Here is a 23,999-nt window from a genome sequence, read left to right as displayed (position 1 = left end):
ATTGTCCAGCAGACGTTAAGATACTGAGATCAAAGTCTGTGCCTAATTTGTCTTACCCCTGCACCACCTGCAGAGCCCCTGGCACGAGACACATGCTCATCAGTGTTGCTAAGCTGCATTAGATTGTAGATGTTTATGAATGATTTATGGTTCCAAATAGGTAAATGCTGAGGATACCTAAGGCCTATTCATCTTGGAGAACCTCATAATAACAACTATAGGGGCAGCCAGTTAACATTTGTTGGGCAGAGTATGCCCTCCTGGAACACTCAACATGCTCAGTAAGTCAGACTGTTTGAAAGAGTTCATTCGCCTTTCAAGGGTGTCATTTGGTTAATTCAGCTGCAGACACACCCGCCTCCTGCATCAGGAGAAAATCCTAAACGTAAAAGCAACATCTACTGCACATGAACTTATCAAATGATCTGAAATAAGAGAGATACACTTATAAATGATCTGAGTGTATCCAAAACCGAGGGGAGAGAAAGAGCATTACCTTCTCTGTCTTTCTTTTTCAATCTTTTCCTCTTCCTGTCGATGGTTGCAACTTCAGACTTCAAAGACATGTAGTATTTTCTGATTTCCTGTAGTTTTTCTTGGAGAAAAGAGATTCTTTCTGTACTGTTCATATTATCTAGTTCATCTAAAAGGAAAGAAAGTTAATCTGAATTTTGAAACAAAATAACTGTAAGACAAAAAGAATGCAATTCTATAGAGTCTAAACTTGCAAATCAGTAAAAGCTTTAGTTTACTATGACCTGACACAAGCTCTTTATGGAAGATCTGATTAAATTAAATCTATGATTAAGAGTTCTTTAGCCCAATATTCCATATTAAACATGTATCACTCTGGGAGCTGGAGAGATGGCTGGATGGCATCTCAAAACTGTCTGTACTCCAGTTCCAGGGGATCTGACACCCTCATACAGAGTATATACAGTCAAAACACCAGTGCACTTCAAAGAAAGAAAGACAGACAGACAGATAAGAAAGAAGAAAGAAGTCTAAAAAAAACCTAAAACAAACATGTATCACAAAACATAAGAAAACATTAAAAGAAAGCGACTGACCTGTAATGTAACTACATTTTTAAGTGTTAGTGGCAGAGAGGGCACTTTCTTTTCACTCATTTATATAACTCATACATCATACAAAGTCTGTGTGGCTCAGGTTGTCCTTGAACTTATGATCCTTCTGCTTCACCCTGGTGAGTGCTGGCTTACAGGGGTGAACCACACACTCAGTTCATGTTTTGTGTCTTAACTGAAGATTTTGTCATACTTACTAAGTTAGCATTATCCAAATTAAAAAAAAAAGAAAAGCAGATTTATGTACAAGTGATGACTATCGATTTGGAATGGCTACATAATTTGTTAATGATTACTAACACTATATCAAATCAACATTTCAAGACACGTTGTTACGCTTTACAATACACATTCAGGCTATCTGGGAGACCCTTACTGAGTTGGAAGCTCCACTTATACGTCCTAGGGGATGGATTTGGGTGCTTTTCTCTGTACTTCTCTTTTTCTCCATCTTTGATGTGAGGCGAGGTCCTTGCAGGGGAGCGAGCCAGCTTCTGCGGCTTAGCCAGGCTGAGATGCTTGACTGGCGTGCATTTGCTCGAACTGTCTATGGCAGGGAGGTCTTCACTGTCGCTGCTTTGTCCTGTAATGAATTTACTCCAGTTACCCATGACGGAAAGCCTCAAAGATCAAAACGCAGCAGAAGCGATAACACTTCTTGGTCTCACACAGGTAAACATATATATCAAGAGTTACAACAGGAAAAAAAGGGGAAATGAACTCTTGGGCTCTGGCAGCAGAGTCAAGACGACAAAGGAGCGTCATCCTCTGGAAAGCATCACAGTAAGATGTACACTATGAGCCGCCGCTGTGGCTCTGTGGCTCACCACCTTCAGAAGTCAACCTGTGGCAAATGTGGCTACCCGGCCAAGGCAAGAGAAAGTATAACTGGAGTGTCCAGGCTAAGAGACGAAACCCTACCAGGACCAGATGGATGAGACGCCTATTGTCTATTGAAGATTCGGACATGGATTCCGTGAAGGGACATCACCTAAACCCCAGAGTGCAGCTGTGGCAGCATCCAGTTCATCTTGAGGATTTCAACCAGTCAGAAAGTAAATGTTCTGGTTTCAAAAAAACCATGGGGGAGGGGATATGGATATATATATATATAACCATAAGTATAAAAAAATGTCTCAAAGTGATGTATTATTGAATGCTTACTTTTTCTCCCCACTGTTTGATTTCTATCATTTCAAAAAATGAGCTACAGGGACTGTGAGATGGTTCTGTGGGTAAAGACACTTGCTGCCAGGCCTGATGATGTGAGCTTGTGCTCAGGTACAAGATGAAAGGAGAGAACTGGCTCCCACAGGTGCCCCCCACACACTGTGACACATGGGCACCCCTTCCAAAAGTAAAAGAAGAATGAGCTACAGTTCACAAGAATAATGATAAAAGATCTAATATATTACTAAATGGAAAGGAGAGTTATAATATAATATTCTGTAGTTCTGTAGCTCCATGGATGCTGAAATAAAACATAAAAAAAAAATCTTAAAAAAAACCCCAGCTCAACTATGTATGAAGCACGCAAACAGATCTTGTTGTAAACGTGTCCAACATTTCTTTTTCTTTTCCTCTTTAACATTTATTTTTAAAAGAATGACCTTGATAGCCCAGAAAGTCAGTAACTAGGCCAAGCTATCCTGGAACTTATGATCCTCCTGCCGCAGCTGCCTGCGTGCTGTGATTATAGGCATGGTGGTCTACGCTCAATTTCTGATATATGTGTTAACAAAGGAGAATTCATTTCCAATTCATCCTAAGGGATGCTCGGATTTTCCCATAAAAACAAGCTGGAATTTCATTTTACATTTTTACCCCTACCCTATCTTTACTCTCAAAAGCCAAGGATTACACACTCAGTTTCCCAGCCTGTCTCCTGTCCTGCATCTGTCCTATCTGTATGGCTTTACTACCCTTAAGAAAAACACTTGATTGCTGTGTGTAGGATGGAGGACAGGCTGCAGCACATGCTGTGGAGGACATGTGACAGTCCCACCTTTATGGGTTCTGGGGACAGAACTCAGGTGTCAGGACTGTGTGGCAAATGCTTTACCCACTGAGCCATCTCACCGGCCCCCTACTGGGTCTTAATTATAAGGTTACATTAAGATTATTATTTGTCCTCAAAAGAAGAGTTTGAGCCAGGCGGTGGTGCACGCCTTTAATCCCAGCCCTCGGGAGGCAGAGCCAGGCACATCTTTTTGAGTTCCAGGCCAGCCTGGTCTACAGAGCGAGGATCCAGGAAAGGTGCAAAGCTACACAGAGAAACCCTGTCTCAAACCCTCCCCTCCCCCAAAAAAGTTTCAGTGCAAATTAAGAAGAGTTTGCTTTGTAATGCTCTACTACCAGGTCCCCTGGCATGAAGATCCTTGGGTTAAGTACCCATGTTCTTCAACTGTCAGATTCCTGTTTCCAGAGTCTAGAGCTGCCTCATTCTTAAGGGAGGGTGGGGACAGAGTAAGCTCTCTGTGGTGGGAGCTTTTTTCCATCTCTTCAAATTTCTTGAAAAGGAAAAGGAAAAGGAAAAGGAAAAGTCTTGTCAGCCAGACTGTGCTGGTGCACACCTTTAATCCCAGCACTCAGCCAGCAGAAGCAGGCGGATCTCTGAGATCGAGGCCAACCTGGTTTATAGAGTGAGTTCCAGGACTGCCAGGGCTACCCAGAGAAACCCTGTCTCTAAATCCAAAAGAGAGAAATGTCTTGTCACTGACTTCCTATCCTTCTAACTATGCCTGGGACTCACTGTGGACCAAATTCAACAGGTGAAGACGATCCTTACACCCCGCTCCTGCTGATTTCACCCCTTACTCTATTTTTGTTTGTTTTTCTCTTCTTTTCTCTCTCTCTCTCTCTCTCTCTCTCTCTCTCTCTCTCTGTGTGTGTGTGTGTGTGTGTGTGTGTGTGTGTTCATGTGTGTGGAGGTATGTGTGCACGTGCATACAGGCCAGGTCAACCTTAGGCATTATTCCTCAGGAGATGTCCACATTGTCTTCTGAAACAATCTCTCACTGGGAACTGGGGCTCACAGATTTGACGAGGCTGATACCCAGTGAACCCCACAACCTGCCTATCCCCTTTTCCCCAGCCTTGGGATTAAAAGTGTGCAAAAGCACACCTGGCGTTTTACATGAGCTCTGTGGATCACACATGAGTTCTCAGGCTCCCGTGCACTTGACAGACTGAGCTGCCCCCCACCCCCACCCCAGCTGTTTTCTCACTGATTCCTTTCCCACAGCAGTCTCATCCTCTTGTGAAAACAGACCTCTCTACACAGACTTTCTTCTAACCACCACACACCATCTATTTTCCTAATCCCGGGTAGCAACAACTCCATATTCCCCCAGACTCTTCCAACAATCTGCTGCCAGGTCCTATGTTCCGTATCGAAGTTAACTAGTCCTTGGTTCAGTTAGCGACGACACTAATCACACTGAGTCCTATTAATTTTACTGACTTCACCTCGTCATCGCCTTCATCCACGGCCTCCCGCTAAAGGAAAAGCCAATCATGCCCTTCTTTTACTCTTTACAAATTAGAAAACTATACTTGTGAGTGGGTGTTAAGTGTGGGCATCATGCATGTGCCATGGCACAGCCGTCCAGGTTAGAGGACAATGTTCAGGTGTCACTTGTCTCTGCACCCGGTATAGAGGCAGTCAGTCTCTCCCACTCCAGGACAGCTGCCCAGAGCTCCTGAGAGTCCTCCTGTCTCCACCTTCCATTACTCAGCAGCAGTCCTGGGATCACACATGCAGCCAGCATATTTAGCTTTTCCCATGGGTTCTAGATATTGAACTCAGGATGCCAGGCTGGTGGTACAGCTGGTACATTTACCTTCCGAGACACCTGTTTAGCCACTTCCTTTTTTATAATCTTTAAACTCTTACTTGAAATAATTTATACACTTATAAAAATTATACAGAAAACCAGAAATGTTTTCCAACCCACTTGAGGGTAGTTGCCTCATCACATCCAAATACTTCAGCATGAAACATTTCTTACAATCAGAACAATTTTTCATATTAGTTATCTAGCCCTAACTCAACTGGTTTGAAACAACAAACATTTGGTATCTCACATGGTTTCTGAGGAGCAGCTTGGAGCAGCTTGACTGGCTGCCCTGCCCCAGGAACACAGGAAGGGCTCACTTTAACTTTAGCCAGGCTTTGGTCTCGGAAGGCCTGACTGACTCACTGGCATGGCCACTGCTAGAGTTTTGGTTTTCTCCTGGCCCATGGCAGAATGCCTACAGCTCCTCACTGCGGACTTCTCCACAGACACACGGATATCCTTATAATATGGCAGTGACTTTGTATCAGGGTAAGAAGGAATCTGTGGGGCCTTTTATGACCCATTCTCCAAAGTCGCTGTCTTGGTTATTTCTCCTGTTGCTGTGATAAAGAAAAGACCCTGATAAAGGCAGCGTGACAGTTCAAGGGTACAGTCCACCCTGGCAGGGAAGCCACAGCAGAGAGGGCTTGGGGCAGCTGTCACCATGTAGGAGTGTCAAGCAGGGAGAGATGCACGCTTGTCCTCAGCTCGCTTGTACCTTTTCACAGACTCCAGGATTCCAGCCCCGGGAATGGTGCTGCCCACTGTGGCTGTGTCTTCCAACTGCAATTAACCTCCTCAAGATAATGTCCCACAGGCATGTCCAGGACTAAATCTAGCTAATCTCTCTCTCATAGTTGTGCCCAGGTTTGTCTCATGTGATTCTAGATCTTGTCAGGTTAACGTTAACCATCACAGGCACATATTATCACTATGCTCTGTTAGACACTAATCACTGAGCTCATCTCAGTCAAGGGAGGGAAGTTAGGTCTCACTTCTTAAAGGGAAAGATCAATGAATTTGTAGACTTTAATTTTAGGCCAACATATTCCTACACAGCTATCAACATTAGGAATTCACACAGATTGTAGTTTTCAGACATCCATTTGATGATCTAAGTACTCTTTAAATCGAGACGATCCAGGTGAGAAGCATGTATGCACTTAGTGGCCTTGTCCCTGAAGGCTCTTTCAATCCAGAACATTTTCTCTTCTCATTGCATTCATGACCTTATGGGCCTGACTAGTAGAAGCCTGTTACTGTGCAGGATATCCTCCAGGCCTGACTAGTAGAAGCCTGTTACTGTGCAGGATATCCTCCAGGCCTGACTAGTAGAAATTGCAGCCAGGATGTAAAGTAAATAAAATTTATATAAAAAAATTCTGCCACCCCCCAGCACAGCTACACACACAGGACTGAACTTGAAACACCTGAGCCTTTGTGAGACACATGTCAACCAGACCACAGCACAGGCTTCTCCTTGGCTCCTGTGAGTAATGTGGTTACTGATTTTAGGACAGAAGTCCATTTGTCTGAGCCCCTGCTTCCATCTATCTACCTATCTACCTACCTACCTACCTACCTATCTATCTATATATCTATCTATCTGTCTGTCTGTATCTTAGCATCTTATTTTATTGTTAATTATGTGTATATGAATGTGTCTCTTTCTGTGTGTGGTGTGTGCAAATGAACTTAGGTGTCTTGTGGACACCAGAGGCATTAGGTTCCCTTGGTGCTGCAGTTACAGGAAGTTGTGAGTTACCTGACCCGGGTTCTAGAAACCAAACTTGGGCCCTCTGCAAGAACAGCCTGTTGCTGTGTAGGATATCCTCCAGGCCTGACTAGTAGAAGCCTGTTGTTGGGCAGGATATCCTCCGGGCTGAGTTTGTTGTAGTCCTGAAGTATTGATTAGATTTACATTGTGCATCTTTGATGGGACTATCTCAGATGTTGCTGTTACTCTTTTCTTACTGCATTCTGCCCAGTTGTAGGTGATTTTAGTTTGTTCCACTGCTATGTAGCCAAGGCTGGCCTTAAGCTTGCAATTTTCCTGCTCTAACCTTCCAAATGCTGGCATTAAAGCACATGCTACTGTGCCCAGCTGGGTGTTCACCTCAATTACGCTAAGGTAGTATCTTCTGGATTTATAAACTATAAAATTATGCATATCCCCTTTGTCATTTCTAATCTAGTCTGCACCGTCCTTTTGTTAGGATATGAGCTGTTTTACTTAAGGCGTTATCTAGCAACAAACTTGTCAAAATCAATCGTTTTGACTATTGAATTTGTTCATACAGAGTTTGCTTTTCATGTAGTCTAATCCATTCATACTGATTTACTATTATCATTTCTTTTGGTAAGAATTAACTTTTCAGGAGGAAGAGATGGCTCAGTGGTTAAGAGCACTGACTGCTCTTGCAGAGGACCCAGGTTCAGTTCCCAGCACCTACACATTGGCTCACAACCATCTGTAACTCCAGTTCCAGAGGATCTGCTGCCTCTTCTTAACTCTGTGGGCACCCAGCAGGTGCATGGTGCATGAACATACATGTAATCAAACATTCATCTACATTAAATAAATATTTCTATACTATTTATAAATCAGCTTTTCTGACTAACGGAAAACATTTTCACACGACAACAAATGATTATTTTTCTTTTCTTCAAGATCTGGAAATACCTTTCTAATATTCAATCTTTCCATAAAATAATTTTAGCTATCCCAGTTCTAAGTAAAACTACTAGATAGTTTCAGATTAAAATGGATGGCTGGCAAGACGACTCAGTGGGGAAGAATTCCCACCATACAAGCCTGAAGATCAGATTGTGATCCCCGGAACTCACATAAAGACGGAAGGAGAGAACTGAGTGCACAAAGTTGTCCTCTGACCTCCACTACACTTGGCGGCATGTCTGTGCACACATGTATGCACACACACACACACACACACCCCATAATCCCAGAACGTAATAAACTCTCCTCACTCTAGGACTGCCTCAGGTGATCAAGCCACGCCTCTGCCGCTGTACAAACACCGGCACTGGGACACACCGACCTGTTCCGTTCTTTTCGCTCTTGGCTGCGCCACTGGTTCGCTTTGGGGTTCGCTTCTGCTTTTTCGCCACCAATCCACTACTTCCGTCGCTTGGCCTCTTCTGACCTGAAATAAAGGAAAAGAAAAACCTTGAAAACAAACCAACAGCTAGAAACAGACAGGTCCGTTTACGCACTTGTCCACATCATTTCTCTATTTTTAAAAAAGACAACAGTAAAATTCTGTCATATCTAAAACCTGAATTGTTGATTTCAACACAAAAGCAATTCCCCTAGAAAGCCTTACCCTTCTCTCTGCTCTCTCTCTCTTGTACAATTATACTACAGGTACCAGGGGCAGCGCTGGCTTCAAACCCGTTTGCTGATCCCCTCTCACAGAGGCCTTCTTGCGATTCTTCGGCAATACTATCAACTTCAATTGTTATATCGCTCTCGCTCTTTACACTTCGGGACTCGTCTTGACTGAGAGTAAGTGGGGAAGCTACTGAAAAGTTAGGCTGTGCTACAGGAGGTGGGGCAGGCGGAACAGAAACCAGACAGTTAGACTCAGAGCTTTCAACTAGCACATCCTCAATACTGGTCTTATCCTTCTCATCCAAATCATCCAAGTCTACCTCATGGCAAACCAAGGTTTCGGGCCCGATCAGAGGCATCCCGTCCTCCTCCTCTTTGAGTGGCGTATGGACAGGTTCTTCAGCTGGACTGTCCAGTTTCTCATGGGCCACCTCTTGGATGCCCTGGTTCGGCTCCGCGGTCAGTGATGGCATTCCTTCAGTTCCTGTTTCAAAGTGCTGCTCCAAATGTGAGCCTTTCCTGCCCTCAGCTCCCACACCATCGCTGGCCCTCTCTTGGGACCCGCCAGCTGCCGCTTCGGTTCCATTCTCAAGCCTTATTTTTTTCTCTGGTGATGAGTGTTCCAGGATTTTCCGTTTCAACTTTTTCTCTTTCTCATATTGGTCAACCTCATCTTCAGTAGAAGAAAAGTTTTTACATTCTAGTGAAGAGAACTCCAGGCTGTGAGTGTCCGAGTGAGCTTCACCGCCTGCTTCTTCCTGGCTGGATGACGACATCTTCATCATTTCTAAAGAAAGGTCTTTCGTCTTACTCCGCCTTCCCTTCCCCTTAGGGGACTTTTCCACCTGTTTCTTAACTTCTTCCGCTTGTTCCGCTTTGTTTCCAAAAATATGTACTATGTGATCGCTGTCCTCGTCCTCTACCTTCAGGGGTTCCAAGAGCTGCATCTGAGTCCTGTCATTTTCTTGTAACAGATGTACAATCTTTGGGTTCTCTCCATCTAGTTTATCATCGTTGACATTTTCACTTTTTTCGAATTCTTCTTTGATATCAGGAGAAAGCTCTTCATTTACCAAGCTCTTCTCCAAAGTGTCTTCTGCTTCACTATCAGATGAACAGGAGTCTGTAAAGAGACAGTACATTGTACAGATAGTTAAATTAAACACCAATGTAATAATTAAAATCTTACGAAATATGAACAAGATCCTTTATAGACTTCTGAATCCCTATAGATATTTCATATATAAAATAGATCATAGCATTTGTGTGTGCTAAAATATAAGGAGAAAGACTAAAATTAAAACATGTGATGACAGAGAGCATGGTGGTGTAGGCATTTAATCCCAGTGCTCTAGAGGCAGAGGCAGGCAGATCTCTGAGTTATAGAGCAAGTTCTGGGTCAGCCAGAGATACACAGAGAAACTCTGTCTCAAAAAAATCAGAACAACACAAAACCAAAAAAACAAATAAAAAATCCCCCTCAAAATCCAAATAAACAACAAAAGTGAAGATATAAGACTAGGAAGCCAGCTCAGTTGGTAAAATGTACTGTGTGAGCATGACCTCAGTTCAAGCCCCAGAACCCACATCAAAAAGCTGAGCCTGGGGCTGGAGAGATGGCTCAGAGGTTAAGAGCAGTGGCTACTCTTCCAGAGGTCCTGAGTTCAATTCCCAGCAACCACATGGTGGCTCACAACCATCTGTAATGATATCTGGTGTGAAGGTACACATGCAGGCAGAGCACTGTATACATAATAAATAAATAAATCTTTAAAAAAAAAAAAAAAGCTGAGCCTGGCTCTCATGAGTAATTCCAGGCCTGGGAGGCAGAGACAGGGATCTCTCGATGGCCAGACAACACAGCTCAACCACTGAGCCCCAGGGCAATGTCTCCAAAAAAACCAAGTCAGGGCTAGAAAGAAGGCTCTGAGGATAAAAGTGCCTGCCACCACCAAGACTGATGATCTGAGTTCAATCCTGAGGACATGGTGGCAGGAGAGGACCAATTCTAACCTCCAAATGTGCTGGACTCCCCCAAATCAATACACAAATGTGAAGTTGACAGCTCCTAAGGAAGCTGCTCAAGATTGTCCACAGGAATGCAAACACATGTGCATGTGCTCCCCTTCTTCCATAAACATGTGTGCATGTGTGTACATACAAATAATAAAAACACACTGTGTAGAAACACAATGCACAGCATGTTACCATGTCAGTTCTGTACGAAGAGGTCTTCAGTAGCCATCACGTTTAGGTACAGTACCACTTGAAAAAACAAAGAGCTGGGTGTGGTGGCACACTCCTTTAATCCCAGCACTGGAGGCAGAGATAGGCGGATCCCTGAGGCCAGCCTGGGCTACAGAGTGAGTTCCAGGACAACCAAAACTACACAGAGAAACTCTGTCTCAAAACAACAACAAAGAGAGAGAGAGTAAGAGAGAGATAGAAAGCAAGCAAGCATGAACTGTATTAAGACAATGCTATGCTAGACAGTGGTCATACACGCCTTTAGTCCCAGCACCTGGGAGGCAGAGGCAGGTGGATCTCTGTGAGTTCAAGGCCAGCCTGGTCTACAGAGTGAGATCCAGGACAGCCAGTGCTACACAGAGAAACCCTGTCTCAAAAAACAAACAAACAAAAGACAAAACAAAAAACAGAAAAACAAACAAGCAAAACAAAACAATAAAAAGATACAGCTAGTATGTTAAATGACTTGACCTGATGTAATAAAAAGCTTACCACTTTGTACCCTAAGGAGGAAACATGACATTCCATCTAAAGTTATTCTGGAAAAAGGATGTTTAAAACGAGCCATGTGAATTCCCCAACCCTCAAATGTTCTTATTAACACATGAGAAAGTACAGGCAAGCCACCTGCATGCAAGACAAAATTACTCACTTTATATCAGAAAAAATTTCAAATAACAAGGTAGCATTCTAAGATTGTATAAAACTATATGTTTATAAATAAAAATTTATGAACTTACAACACTTATACCCTCCCCAGAGAATTTTAAAAAGGGAAACACTGAGTGTTCATCTTTTTAAAAGATAAGGTTCTTAGTGTGTAGCCCCCGCTTGCCTCAATAAAGAGACCAGGCTGCTCTCAAACTCACAGAGAACTACCTGTCTCTGCCTCCCAAGTACCAGGATTAAAGGTGTTTGCCACTATACTTGACAAAGTTTTATGTTTTCTGCTGTTGGTTTTTCTTTTTTAGGATTCACTTTTATTTTATGAATAGAGTGTTTGCATGTATGTAGTGTACCATGTTCATGCCTGGTACCTGTGGAGGCAAAAGAGGGTGTCAGATACCCGGGAGCAGGAGGTACAGGCTTCATGAATGCCATGTGGGTGTTGAGAACTGAACCCCAGTCCTCTGCAAGAGCAGCAAGTGCTCTTAACTACTGAGCCATCTCCCCAGACCCCTGTGTGATTATGAAGAAAGGTATATAAATTTCTTGTGGTTTTAGTAAAAGTTAAATGTAGAATTCCATTTTCTCGTGTCCAAACATTCTTCATTATGCAGTTCAGTGTCAATGACGTTGGTTGTGAAGGCCGTACACTGCACCAGGAAATACCTCCTGAGGAATGCAAGCTCTCACTGCCAAGAAACCTTGAGTTGGTGTATAATGCTAACCAGCCAGCAGGGGGCATGGAGGAGGAAAGACATGCTTTCATGGCCAGAACACGGCAGCTAATGGTGAACCTGACCTTCAGGAGAGTTTTTCTCTCCAAGGAGGGTAATTTTAGAATATCGCCATCTCAAATCTCTTAAATTGCACAGATGAAATAAATAAGGGCAGAAAAGTGGAGGAAAATATTAAGGCACAGTAAAATGTGCTCACCTGTGCTCCTCACAAGTATTCTTATACCCTTAGTTTCTGGTCTCAAGTCTCAGCTCTGAGAACGGCCAGGGTCACAAACCTACAGCAGACACTGGTGCATCGTGGTTTGATGCTGAGCACAGCACACACTGCAACTCAAGGATGGTTTAACTTCCCTGCAGTTAAACTAGCTGTGTCTAAAATCCTTACGACAGACTGGTATCCGTTGTTAATATCACTAGAGTTTAAATTAAAATATACAGCAAAGTAAGTATTAGCTGCCAGTTAAATTGTGTAGTTTTAATCATGCTAAATCAAGATAGCCTGCTATGACTCTCACAAAGTGGCCTTTTCATTAATCATGGGCAACACGGCTATATTTCGGCCAATGATGGCTGTCTATAATTGTGCTTCTACTACCTCGGGACACTGCAGTTCTTCAGTCTGGTAAGCACCTTTATGACATCTGTACAGTGATGAGGCCTTCTTAGAAGTGGTGCATATGTATATGTAATGTTTTAACAGTCTTCAACACTCGAGAAACCTCCCGTCTCACCGGGCAGAGGGGAGCTGCCTGTCATACGGCCATGGGCATGTCTGGTACCTGATTTTCCTTCACTGTTTGACGTCTTAGATAAGCTGTAGGGCATGTTTGGCGAAAAGGCAGACTTTAAAGGAGGTCTTCCCCGCTTTGACTTCTGTCTCTCTTCGTCCCTCTTTTCGTCTTTTCCACTGTCTTCTTTATTCTGGGTAACAACAACAAAACGCATGAGAAGGGCCAAGACCTTTCAAAACTGAACACTCTAATTCTCCAAGAAAAACCATTAACTCCAAACTAAAAGGTCAGTTAATTTAAATGTCAACTCCTAATATGTGCTTATAGAGAAATCCAGAACAGCTTTCTCTCCGATTCACCTGAGTACAACCACTCCCCGGGTCCCTCACTTCCTGCTGAGGGAATGAAAGGCATTAGAAACAGTCAGAACACTAGGCAGATCTCCACAGCAGGAACCATGGCTGGAAGGTGTGGGCAGTGTGCAGTGGGCCAGCAGACAGCTTTGACATGGTGGAGGCAAGAGGAAGACAGTGGATTTCCAGAGGGATGGGGTCCTCTGTGTAGCTCTAATGACGGTAACAGCGATCTGTCCAAACCTACTGAAGGCACAAAGACCCAGAGTTGTTTGACAACTTGGATGTACACACCACCCCAATGTAAACTGTGGCCTTTACCAACTAGAACAAATGGTCTCCTCTGGTGAGGGTAGGGGCTGACAGTGTGGAAGACCATACCCACCCTAGGGCAAAGAGCACACTGGAAATCCTGTACCTTCTCATTCTTGCTATGAACGTAAAAGTACTTTACAACAGAATCTTACAGAAAAGATACACCTTGAATAATCCCTCTATCGTAAGTGATATGAATGTATGAACATACCTTAACTTTCTTCTTTTGTTTTTTCTTTGGTCCACCTTTGTCCAAGGGCCAGATTATCCTGTCAGCCTTTACCCATTCATCATATCTTAAAGAAAAAAGTTTAGCTTTCACAATGATATCCTATTTGAAATATATTCACACACACACACACACACACACACACACACACACACACACACACACACACACTCCATGCTCCAGTTTCTAGTGTTGGCAAAACTGTATGGAGAATAGGAATGCCTATTGGTAAGACATGCTAGCATCTGTCCTAGGTACTCTGTATAGCCACTAGTGATGGAGCCATAATTAAAGAGAAAAAACCAAACCCGGTGGTGGCGCACACCTGTGATTCCAGCACTTGGGAGGCAGAGGCAGGTGGGTCTCTGTGAATTTGAACCAGCCTGGTCTACAAAGCAACATCTAGGACATTACACAGAGAAACCCTGTCTTGAAAAATTAAAGAGAGAGAGAGAGAGAGAGAGAGAGAGAGAGAGAGAGAGAGAGAGAGATTGAGATTCTCAGAATTAAGAGATTCAGAGGTCTGGGTTAGCAAACTCTTGATTCTAAACTATCCGAACTGCTTTGTTTCCCAAAACTCTCACAATCTGAACTTATCAGCAGATTTTTGTAGTAGAATTCATTCTACGGATAATGTAAAGATGTCAATTTGCAAACAACCAGTTCCCAATCATTTATCAAGTCCCCTTTCTTGTCCTCCCCAGAGCTCTAGTATCTGCTATTTCTAATAAAACTTTATTATGAAATATGTCACTATTAAGACTGAAGTTACAGGTATTTGTATGTAATCTCCTTTATCTACGTTTGTTTTCTTTAGCCCAAGATGAAGACTCATGTCCCTTGACCCTTCTTCAAAACACTGTCAACACTTGAATTTCAACATAATCTTTCCCATTACTAGGAAGAGATAAATAGATTAAATTATTCAGAACTAAATAACACTTCTTGTATTACACAATTGCAGTTATTTATAGTATTCAGTAACATTGTAAACTAGTTGCCATGGAGACATACAAAGCGCATGGCCCAAGTATGTACAGGTTTTAGCTGCCCTGGTACCATGATGCCTATACTACAGCCAAAAAACCAGTTCCTGGTAGATTACCAGACATCTAAAACTTTCGGAACAGAGATGGCTATTAAAATCTTATTTAGAGGGGCTGGAGAGATGGCTCAGCGGTTAAGAGCACTAACTGTTCTTCCGGAGGACCCAGGTTCAATTCCTAGCACCCACATGGCAGCTCACACCTGTCTGGTACTCAGGTTCCAGGGGATCTGACATCCTCACACAGGCAAAACACCAATGCACATAAAATAAAAAGAAATTAACAAAAAAAAAAATCTTATTTAGAAACAGTTTTTTAAAATTGGTTTTTCAAGACGGGGTTTCTCTGTGTAGCCCTGGCTGTCCTGGAACTCACTCTGTAGTCCAGGCTGGCTTCAAACTCATAGAGATCTGCCTGACTGCCTTCTGAGTGCTGGGAGTAAATGTGTGTGCCACCACTGTCCCGCATATTTCTTAATTTGGTCATTTACTGAGGTCCTACTAAAGTACCAGGCATTATAAAACATACAGAGAACAGATAGAACAAGGCCTTGCTTCTATGTCTGATATAAAAAAATACACTGCATAATTGAGTACAGTCTAGTAAATACAGTAAGAATGATATATACCGAACCCAGGGCTAAAACGAAGAAAATATCTTGCTTCTAGTTTCCCAGAACACATCGGACCAAACAAAGCACAGGCGCCGTCCTGTCTGGAGGAACTCAGTATGGGCCACCCTGGCCTGGTCTGAGCGGTACGTCAGGCAGGTTCTTCTAGCAGCTACATTAGGGCTCCTCTCACACTTGCAGATGCTCCCATTTTAGAAACAAGACTAGATTATCTAGAAACTATAAGGATTCTTTGAAAGCCAGAATTATGCTAGCTTTCAGGACGATTTATGGACAACCAGAGACGCCTGAGTAATCAGTGGGTGACTAATGAGAAGAAGGACAGAAGCTGAGCACGTGACAGAGGAGCACTGCTTAGAGCCAGAGAGGAAAGCCTTAAGAAATGAGAAGGACGACAGGACAGAGCTGTTCTAGCACAACTCGGCTGCACACAGGGTGGACGGCTGTGAACAAAAGTGAACCTGAGCAGAAAGGTGATCCAACATGCTGCTGCTGAGGGGGAGTAGTCCCTCTCTGAATTTATCAAGACCAGATATTTATTAAGACCCTGTAAGGTTGTGCAAACAGCTAACACAGAGCACTCACTATGTGCCAGGTACCGTTCTATGCACTTCATGCGCTAGTTAACATAGGTATTACAATTCTACAAGTTATTTATACAGTAAGAACCCTGAATTCCCCAATCTGGAGAGGAAGGAACTGAGTCATAACAGAGCATACACCTAGTGTGTAGGAAAGGTGTGTGGCAATGTGTCAACCCAGAGCAGTCTGCATCCACACAGACACACACACACACAGACACAGACACACACACACACTCTCACACACTTTCAAAAGGCTTAAGAGAGAAGCAGAACTTAGACCGGCTGGGCCTCAGTGTTGCTCTAGCTGGTCTGACTCTCGAGGCCAGACTGAACCGTCTTCCCTTGAACATGACCAATTTCCCAGGACATCACACCAGACAAGTCTGCTACATGCCCATGGAGGCTCAAAACAAATCAGACAACTCCCTGATCGTGTCTGAACACAGAAAAAACAGGGAACATTGTCCAAGCCATGAAATGACAAAATATCCTCTCTCTCTAATGAGCCACTTCCGCTTCTCCACAATTACAGGATTAACTTTGATCTAGGCTTCCCTCTTTCTAGGTAAGATTTGCTAAGAGAACCAATCACAGACCTACATCAGCTTCCTGACTGTGTGCACACACAGCAAAGATTTCCTTAAACCTAGCACACAACAAAAGCTCAAATCTAAGTCCTACCCAGTACAGATTTTAATTGCTTAGCCAACTCAAAGTTCTCATAGCGCTTGACACTGGCCTGACTTCTCACAAAGGAAACAAAGATATGCACGGCCAAGAGGTGTGGGCCTCACCCCACAGAGTGCTGAACGATTGCCAACTCCTGAGGTGGACCCCAAGCTTTCAGACTAAGCCATCACCCTGGGACAGTGATGCCCCATGGCTTCCCTTCAAGTGTTCTGCCACCCTATAAAAAAAGGAATAAACTCAAGTTGTTCTGCTGGTCTCTGGTAGAAGGCACTGTTTAAAAAAACAGTGCAAAAATCAAAGTCCTCAAAAATGTGGAACCACGGTGTGCCTTATAAGCACACTCAAGAGTTTCCTACAACACTGCTCCTTGTTAACCAGGTAAAAGAACATGGTTTATTCCTCACCTGACATTCCACCCATAGTAGTGCACCAAGTATAAGATCTCCCCGTCATCAATCTCGGTGCCTTTGATGCTGGCTTCGTAAATTTTCTGAGTCTTTCCTCGGCCATACTTCACTTTCACTTTGGTTCCGGTCAGGCAGGGTTCTGCGTCGTCTCCCTCTTCCTCCTCTTCTGAGTCACATTTGCTTTCAGTTTCTTCCCTGCAGTGAATTACAACATTGATAATGCTACTAACCACTCCGGGGAGAATCAAACACAAGTGAACGAGAATCCAGCATGGAGGGGCTGTACAGCCTGCGTTCCCTTAGCAACATGTCAGTGGAGGAGAAGGAGAAGAAGGAGGAGAAGGAGAAGATTTCATGGACTACTTACTAAGGAATTTATTATGTAGAGGTGCACTGTACAAAGGTAAACCCATACTTCCTAAAGGCCAATCAATAATCACAGTTAATGATGATGCAGTAAAAAAAAAAAAAAATCACTTTAAACAAACAAACAAAATGAAAACCATATGCCCTGGAAGGGCTTTGGGATTCATCTCAAGTGCCACCTTACTAGAGAGAATTTTCTAAAGCTGTGTTGTAACTTCTTGCAACTCACTATCTTAAATCGACTTTAGTAGCCTTAAATCGACTTCTCACTTCAGAGTGGTTCTTAGCAAGATTTGTTTGGTGTGTAAAATAATGAACAAGGGCTGCCTACCTCAGGAACCCTGTCTCTTAAACTGGTGCAGGTTTTACACGAGGCTACTTGTTGAAACTGTAAGAAAGTGATGGTGGAAGAAAGCTTGATAGGGTTTTGTTGGTTTCCAGTTCCATTTCTAACTCCTTCCCCAACGGCTTTTCTTTGTTTTAATAGTTAAACATGGAGGGAAGTCATATGGAAAGTCCAGTGGAATTTGGAAACTATAACCACAGAGTGAGTGTATTGCCTATTAACCTGGCGAGGATTCAGAAGATATGCATGGGGTGTTCTAAGAACTTCAAAAGCTTCAGGAGCAGTCTTAAGGTCTCGTGTACAGGGCGTCAGAGCAGTGGCCCCTCAGCACACGACTGAAGCCTTGGTAACTCGTTTGCATCGGGAATATCTGCTCTCCAGGGACACTTCTCATGAATATCCTGAAAAAATCATTCCAAAACACATATAGAAATCGCCACGATTCCTGATACAGACTAAGAATGTGCCCTGTTTGTTATTTGCACACTCAAACTTTTATTTAATAAAATAGAATATTATCCTTCACACTGAAGATTGAATTCTGTGTTCTAAAATATTTGCTCCACTTATATATCAAGTATTTTAGCCATACATTTATTTATAGAGTCATTATTATAATTAGACCCTACTTTTTAAGTAGCTCACCTTTGCTTAGTGTTTTAAATATTTAAATACTGTACTCACTATTCTCAGCTCCCAATTATTTCCTGCTACTTTTTAAATCCTAATTATACTTTTCTTATAACTTTTTAGAACTGAAGTACTTCCCAGACAACCACATTAGCTCATGTGCCCATTTACCAAGCATCCAATACCTCTCCTAATCACCACTTACACTTTCCTTAACACTCACCCTCCCAGTGGTTTATTTGCAAATGGTGTTAGCTACCATTCGGATACAGCAGGCCACCTTCCCCAAATCTGGCTTAAGATCTCAAACTTCTAGTCAATTTAGCATTATGTAATAAAATAACTAACAAACAACTGGAGAAGAGCTTCTGTTTTCAAGTAAGTGTGTTATGCTGCTGTTCTAAAACTTCTTTTATTAATATCTAAAAATTAGTAAATCCATTTGATCACATGTACAAAATGGCCTACTACACGGCACAGTGAGACATTACCTTGATCTAGCTGAACTACTTAATTTGGGGCTATTTTTAAGTCACTTCAATCCATGCAAGTCTAATACATGGAAAAAAATACAGTTTTCACTCAACAGCAAATTGAACGGACATTAAAAAGCTGGAATTTACTGATGAGATGTGGGGCAAGAATGTACAAACTGGGTCAGGGGTGCATGCCACTTACTCTGATACAACTGAAGAAGACAAATGTCTTAACTAAGCTAACACACAGAGACATCTGCTAGCACTGTGCACCCATGTGGCTGTTAGCTTTCCCACGTTGTACCTTTTTTAAAATGGAAATTTTGCTGTCGCTGTTTCCTCTTGTCCACTTCCTCCATTTTTCTCCAGCTCCCTTCCCTGCTGTCAACTGCAGGACCTTTCTTTTGACTGGGTGGCGCAGCCTTCTTTGAGGCCACTGTTTAGGGCACAAGTGCTATTAAAATGGTGCGACCAGTATATTCTCCAATTCCGAAAGGCGGTACACATCATCTTCACAATGTGTCTCACCTTCATCAGACAAGAGGAACGGAAGTCCCGATAAGAAGACATTCCCTCACACCTGAATCTAAGCAGGAACAGAGAGCTGCTGGACCCCAGACAGGTGCCTCTGGAGAACGGACATAAGACAATGTACCTCTCTTGGCTTTTCTCTTCCTCTTCCTCTGACTCTTTCTCAGAATCCTCTTGCTTTCTAAGTTTCCTCTCTTTGGGCTTTGGCGTGGTTTTTCTCCCGAGCAGCAGCTCATTTTCTTTTTTCTCGGCTGTTTCATAGCCATCATTGACATCCTTATTTTCGGTATCGTCTTTGATGAATTTTTCTTCTATTTTCTCTTCTTCTATTTCTTTTTTAATGGAATTTGCATCTCGAACAATTTTCCTCCGCCCCTAAGAGAGGGGATAAACGCTTTGAGAGAGCCAACACTACAGATGAAGACGGCAGAGAAAGACATCTCTGCAGCTGTCTCTAAAGCCTCTACAGCAGTGACTGTGCTGCATCCTGGCTTGGGAGCAGAATCTGAACAAGAATGAACTCATATGTACTCTTCCTTTGGAAGTAAAAGATCACTCAATATAAATGTCTTAATTAGGTCCAACACTACCATGATCCTTGGACACATTATTATGTATGTTCATAAGGAAACACTTTTTCTCCCAGGGCTAGGAATGCAGCTCAGTGGGAACTCTAAAATACCTGCTAACCACGGTTAGAAAATATTAAACGAATTATCTACATGCCAATGATAGAATTCCCTACTAGTTATGCCGTGCTGGCAAGATGGGTCAGAGAGTAAAGGGACATACTTGCCACCCAGCCTGATGACATGAGGTCATGACCTATCTGGACTCACATGGTGGAAGGAGAAAGTGACTCCCACAAATTGTCCTCTGACCTTCACATATGTGTACACACACACACACACACACACACACACACACACACACGGTAAATGTTTTTAAATAAAATGTTTAAGTTACTAATGATAATCTTCATAAACCCACCCTCTAACTTATGACCGCTTTGAAAGTTCTGTGATCTCCAATCTCATTTTTTACTAAAATAAAAATCAAATGGCAATATATTTTCTTACAATAAAAATCAAATATCAGTATATTTATGTGTTATTATGCTTTAAGGACCTAATGGCACCAATGTCTACAAAATGCGATTTTGGACTGGAGAGATGGCTCAGTGGTTAAGTGCACTGGTTGTTCTTCCAGAGGGCCCAAGTTCTCTTATCAACTCCAGCTGCAGGACTTTGAGGGTATCCACGCACAAGTGAAACATAGACATACATATAAAAACAAACGAACGAACGAATGAACTAAAGAGGGAGATTTCTTTGAGTGAGGACCCAGAGCATTCACTGGGTCCCAGGAGGCACTTGTCCTGTTTCCTGTGACCTCTAACAACCCTCCAGCATGCCAACTGACTATGAAACTCATGAGCCTCTTCAAGACCTTTTACATTTTCCTGAAAGTCAGCCTACTATGATGGCAGAACACAGGAGGGATTTGAAAAAAAAAGAAAACAATAAAGAAGGAGCTGGGGAGGTGGCTCAGCATGTAGGAGTATTCACTGTGTAAGCCTGAGGACCTGGGTTCAAATCCCTTGCATCCACATTAAAAAAAAAAAAAAAAAAAAAAAGCCACACATGCACCAATAACCCCAGTGTGGGGGTGGGGGAAGGACCAGACAGCGGGTCACTAGGATTGCTGGCCACAGCCTACTTGCGGGTAGTGAGAAGTCAAATTTCAAGGGCCGAGGCGAGAGGAGCACCCCCCCCCACACACACCCCAAAACAAAAACTGAACAGTTGAATAAGGTAAGGTTTAGTTCACCCCGGTAATCCCAACACTTGAAAAATGGATGCTGGAGGGTCAGAAGTTCAAAGTTATCCACAGCTATACAGTGAGTTGAGTCTAGCCTGAGCTATTATGAGTCTCTCTCTAAAATTAAAATAAATAAATAACAAAACTTTAAAATAAAGAACTTAAATTTACATATTTCATGAAATTCACTAAAAGATTTCACTTATTCGATGACAGAATGGTCAGTTTAAAATCAGGATGTGTGGATGCTGGAGAGATGGCTCAGTGGTTAAGAACATTGATGCTCTCGCAAAGAACCTGGGTTTAATTCTCAGCACCCACATGGTGGCTCACAACCACCTGTAACTCCAGTTCCAAGGGGTCTGGTGCCCTTTCCTGGCCTCTGTGGGCTCCAGGTATGCATGTGACACACAGACATACATGTAGGTAAACACCAATACACACAAAATAAAACTGAACAAACCTTTTTATAAAGAGAGAAAAACAGTGCCTCCCCCACTCCAAAAAAAAAAAAAAAACCCACAATTTCTGAACATCTACAAGGAAAGGTAACTTCACTTTTCCCTTCCATTAAATATGGCTTCAACAACAAATAAGATATATTAAGAACTGAAAGCCAGGCATGATGGTACACACTTTGAATCCCAGCTCTTGGGCGGCAGAAGTAAGCAGATCTTTGTGAGTTTGAGGACAGCCTGGTCCAGGACAGTGAGAGATACATAACAGACAGACCCTGTCTCAAAAAACAAAAACAAAAAAGGAACCAAAATTTGATCGTATGGCAACCCATAAAATGATAAATCATGCTATGTAGCTACCACTGGGCGTGGATCAGAATAATGAATGGTAATCCTTTATAAATCTTTAGCCAATGGAGAGAAATACAGGCGGCAGTATGTGTGTGTGACAGAGAAAGAGAATGTGTGTGTGTGTGTGTGTGTGTGTGTGTAAGAGAGAGAGAGAGAGAAGATAAAATCAAAGTGTGCACAAATAAAGCCATATAGTATGCACACAGACTTACAGCTATGGCACAGGAATTACCAAGAGGCAATTCACCCAACTAGTTAATGAGCCCTTCCTATGTGCTGTGCTTCTTTATTCTAGAAGCATGGGGTCTCGTTAATGAGCAAAATCAACACTCATCCTTGCCTTCAAGGAATGCAACTCTGCTACAGAGGGAGGAAAAGAGAGAACACCAACCTAGACATTGCAGACAAGAGTCAGACAGGAGACAGGTAGCAATTATAAAGACAGCAGCCAGTGCGGGTTTCAATGAGGTGACATTTTGGCAAGAGACTTGAAGAAGCAAGAGTACATGGGACTAAACCAGAAGATAGAGACCCGAGCAGACTGTGAATTCTGCAGGTGTGTGTGTCGCTTTTGTCCACTTGGTTAGGTTGTTTCGTGCTGTGGCTCAGGCTGGCCTGGACCACACTGTGCAGCCCAAGTATGACAAGGCCCTTGCCTTGGGATCCTGAGTGCTGAGGCATGAGCCACCCACCATGCCTGGAGAGGAGGAGCTTCCCAACAGAGGAAGTACACCGTGTTGTCCGGGAAAGGTCCCTATGATAACCTTGTTACAACATTACTAAATACTGCAACAGGAACTAGGAGGACTGCACAAATCGTGTGTGCGCGTGTGTGCATGTGCACAATGAAACTTTTAAACTGATGCATGAAGCAGATAACACGAAGCACTCACTCTTGGAGACTTCAGTTCGGGGTCTTCTCTGTCACTGTTGCTGTCTGAATCGGTGTTCTCCTCGGGCTCACTCTTCACGTCCATTAAAGGCATTTCCTGTTCCACTTTCAGAGCCTCTTCCATTGAGTCTTCCAAGTCTTTTGTTTCCACTTTTACTTTTGGTTCATGGTGGTGAATAGTTCGGAACTGAATATTTGCAGAACGGCAGTACTCCTCAAAACCATAGAGATATCTAAACACACACAATGTTCATCTTAAGAAATCTTATGTCTTTGCATTTATCATGAATATAAGATGCATAAATAGCAAAACCCAAGGCTTTTAAAAAGCATTCTTTGGGGGTTGGGGATTTAGCTCAGTGGTAGAACGCTTGCCTAGCAAGCGCAAGGCCCTGGGTTCAATCCTCAGCTCAAAAAAGAAAAAAAGAAAAGAAAAAAAAATTCGGTGTAAAAAGCATTCTTTGGGGCTGGAGAGATGGCTCAGAGGTTAAGAACACTGGCTGCTCTTCCAGAGGTCCTGAGTTCAATTCCCAGCAACCACATGGTGGCTCACAACCATCTGTAATGAGATCTGGTGCCCTCTTCTGGCCTGCAGTCATACATGCTGTATACATAATAAATATAAATCTTTAAAAAAAAAAAAAAAAAAAAAAAAGCATTCTTTGTATGTTAGTAATCTCTGAATGCCTTTGTTACAATAAAACACAGGTACCAACTAAAACACTGTCCTGAGAACCCGAGACTGTTACAATTTAACAGAGCTACCTCAGAACTCTGCTCTAGAACTGAGGTTCTCAACCTGTGGGTCATGACTCTTTAAGGGTCAAATGACCCTTTCACAGTGGTCACCTAAGATCACCAGAAAGCATAGATATTTACATTACGATTCATATATGAAGCAGCAACAAAAATAATTTTCTGGTTGGGAGCCACCATGTGAGGAACTACATTAAAGGGATGCAGCATTAGGAAGGTTGAGAACACTGCTCTAGAACATGGATGTAACGAAAACTACAGCGTATGAGCTGGAAGTGCATGCTGTGGATTTCACTCTGTATAAATAAAATGCTGTTTGGCCAGTGGCCAGGCAGGAAGTATAGACAGGACAAGAGAGAAGAGAATTCTGGGAGGTGAAAGGCTGGGGTGGAGAGACACTGCCAGCCGCTGCCATGAGAAGCAACATGTAAAGACACTGGTAAGCCACAAGCCATGT

At 42.9% G+C, this 23,999-nt stretch overlaps 1 protein-coding gene and 1 pseudogene across 2 annotated transcripts in view; one reads left to right on the top strand and one right to left on the bottom strand.

The window, feature by feature from the left end:
* Arid4a (AT-rich interaction domain 4A) overlaps window positions 1–23,999 on the bottom strand; it is a 72,423-nt gene that overhangs the window by 5,173 nt on the left and 43,251 nt on the right. The window contains exons 15-23 of one of the 2 annotated variants that reach the window (XM_036206253.1): window positions 22,788–23,019; window positions 19,389–19,639; window positions 16,913–17,110; window positions 13,540–13,624; window positions 12,709–12,850; window positions 8,272–9,402; window positions 7,987–8,091; window positions 1,465–1,671; window positions 497–643 (exon numbers count right to left, since the gene is read on the bottom strand). In XM_036206253.1, the coding sequence (XP_036062146.1) occupies window positions 497–643; window positions 1,465–1,671; window positions 7,987–8,091; window positions 8,272–9,402; window positions 12,709–12,850; window positions 13,540–13,624; window positions 16,913–17,110; window positions 19,389–19,639; window positions 22,788–23,019 (2,498 nt within the window). Of the gene's footprint in view, window positions 1–496; window positions 644–1,464; window positions 1,672–7,986; window positions 8,092–8,271; window positions 9,403–12,708; window positions 12,851–13,539; window positions 13,625–16,912; window positions 17,111–19,388; window positions 19,640–22,787; window positions 23,020–23,999 lie in introns of those variants that run through there. The other variant, XM_036206254.1, reaches the window with a different exon arrangement.
* LOC118595604 lies at window positions 1,698–2,123 on the top strand (annotated as a pseudogene).

Source organism: Onychomys torridus, chromosome 14 (genome assembly GCF_903995425.1).
Source record: "Onychomys torridus chromosome 14, mOncTor1.1, whole genome shotgun sequence".
In the NCBI taxonomy this organism is placed as follows: domain Eukaryota; kingdom Metazoa; phylum Chordata; class Mammalia; order Rodentia; family Cricetidae; genus Onychomys; species Onychomys torridus.
This window is presented reverse-complemented; position numbering and strand designations above follow the sequence as displayed.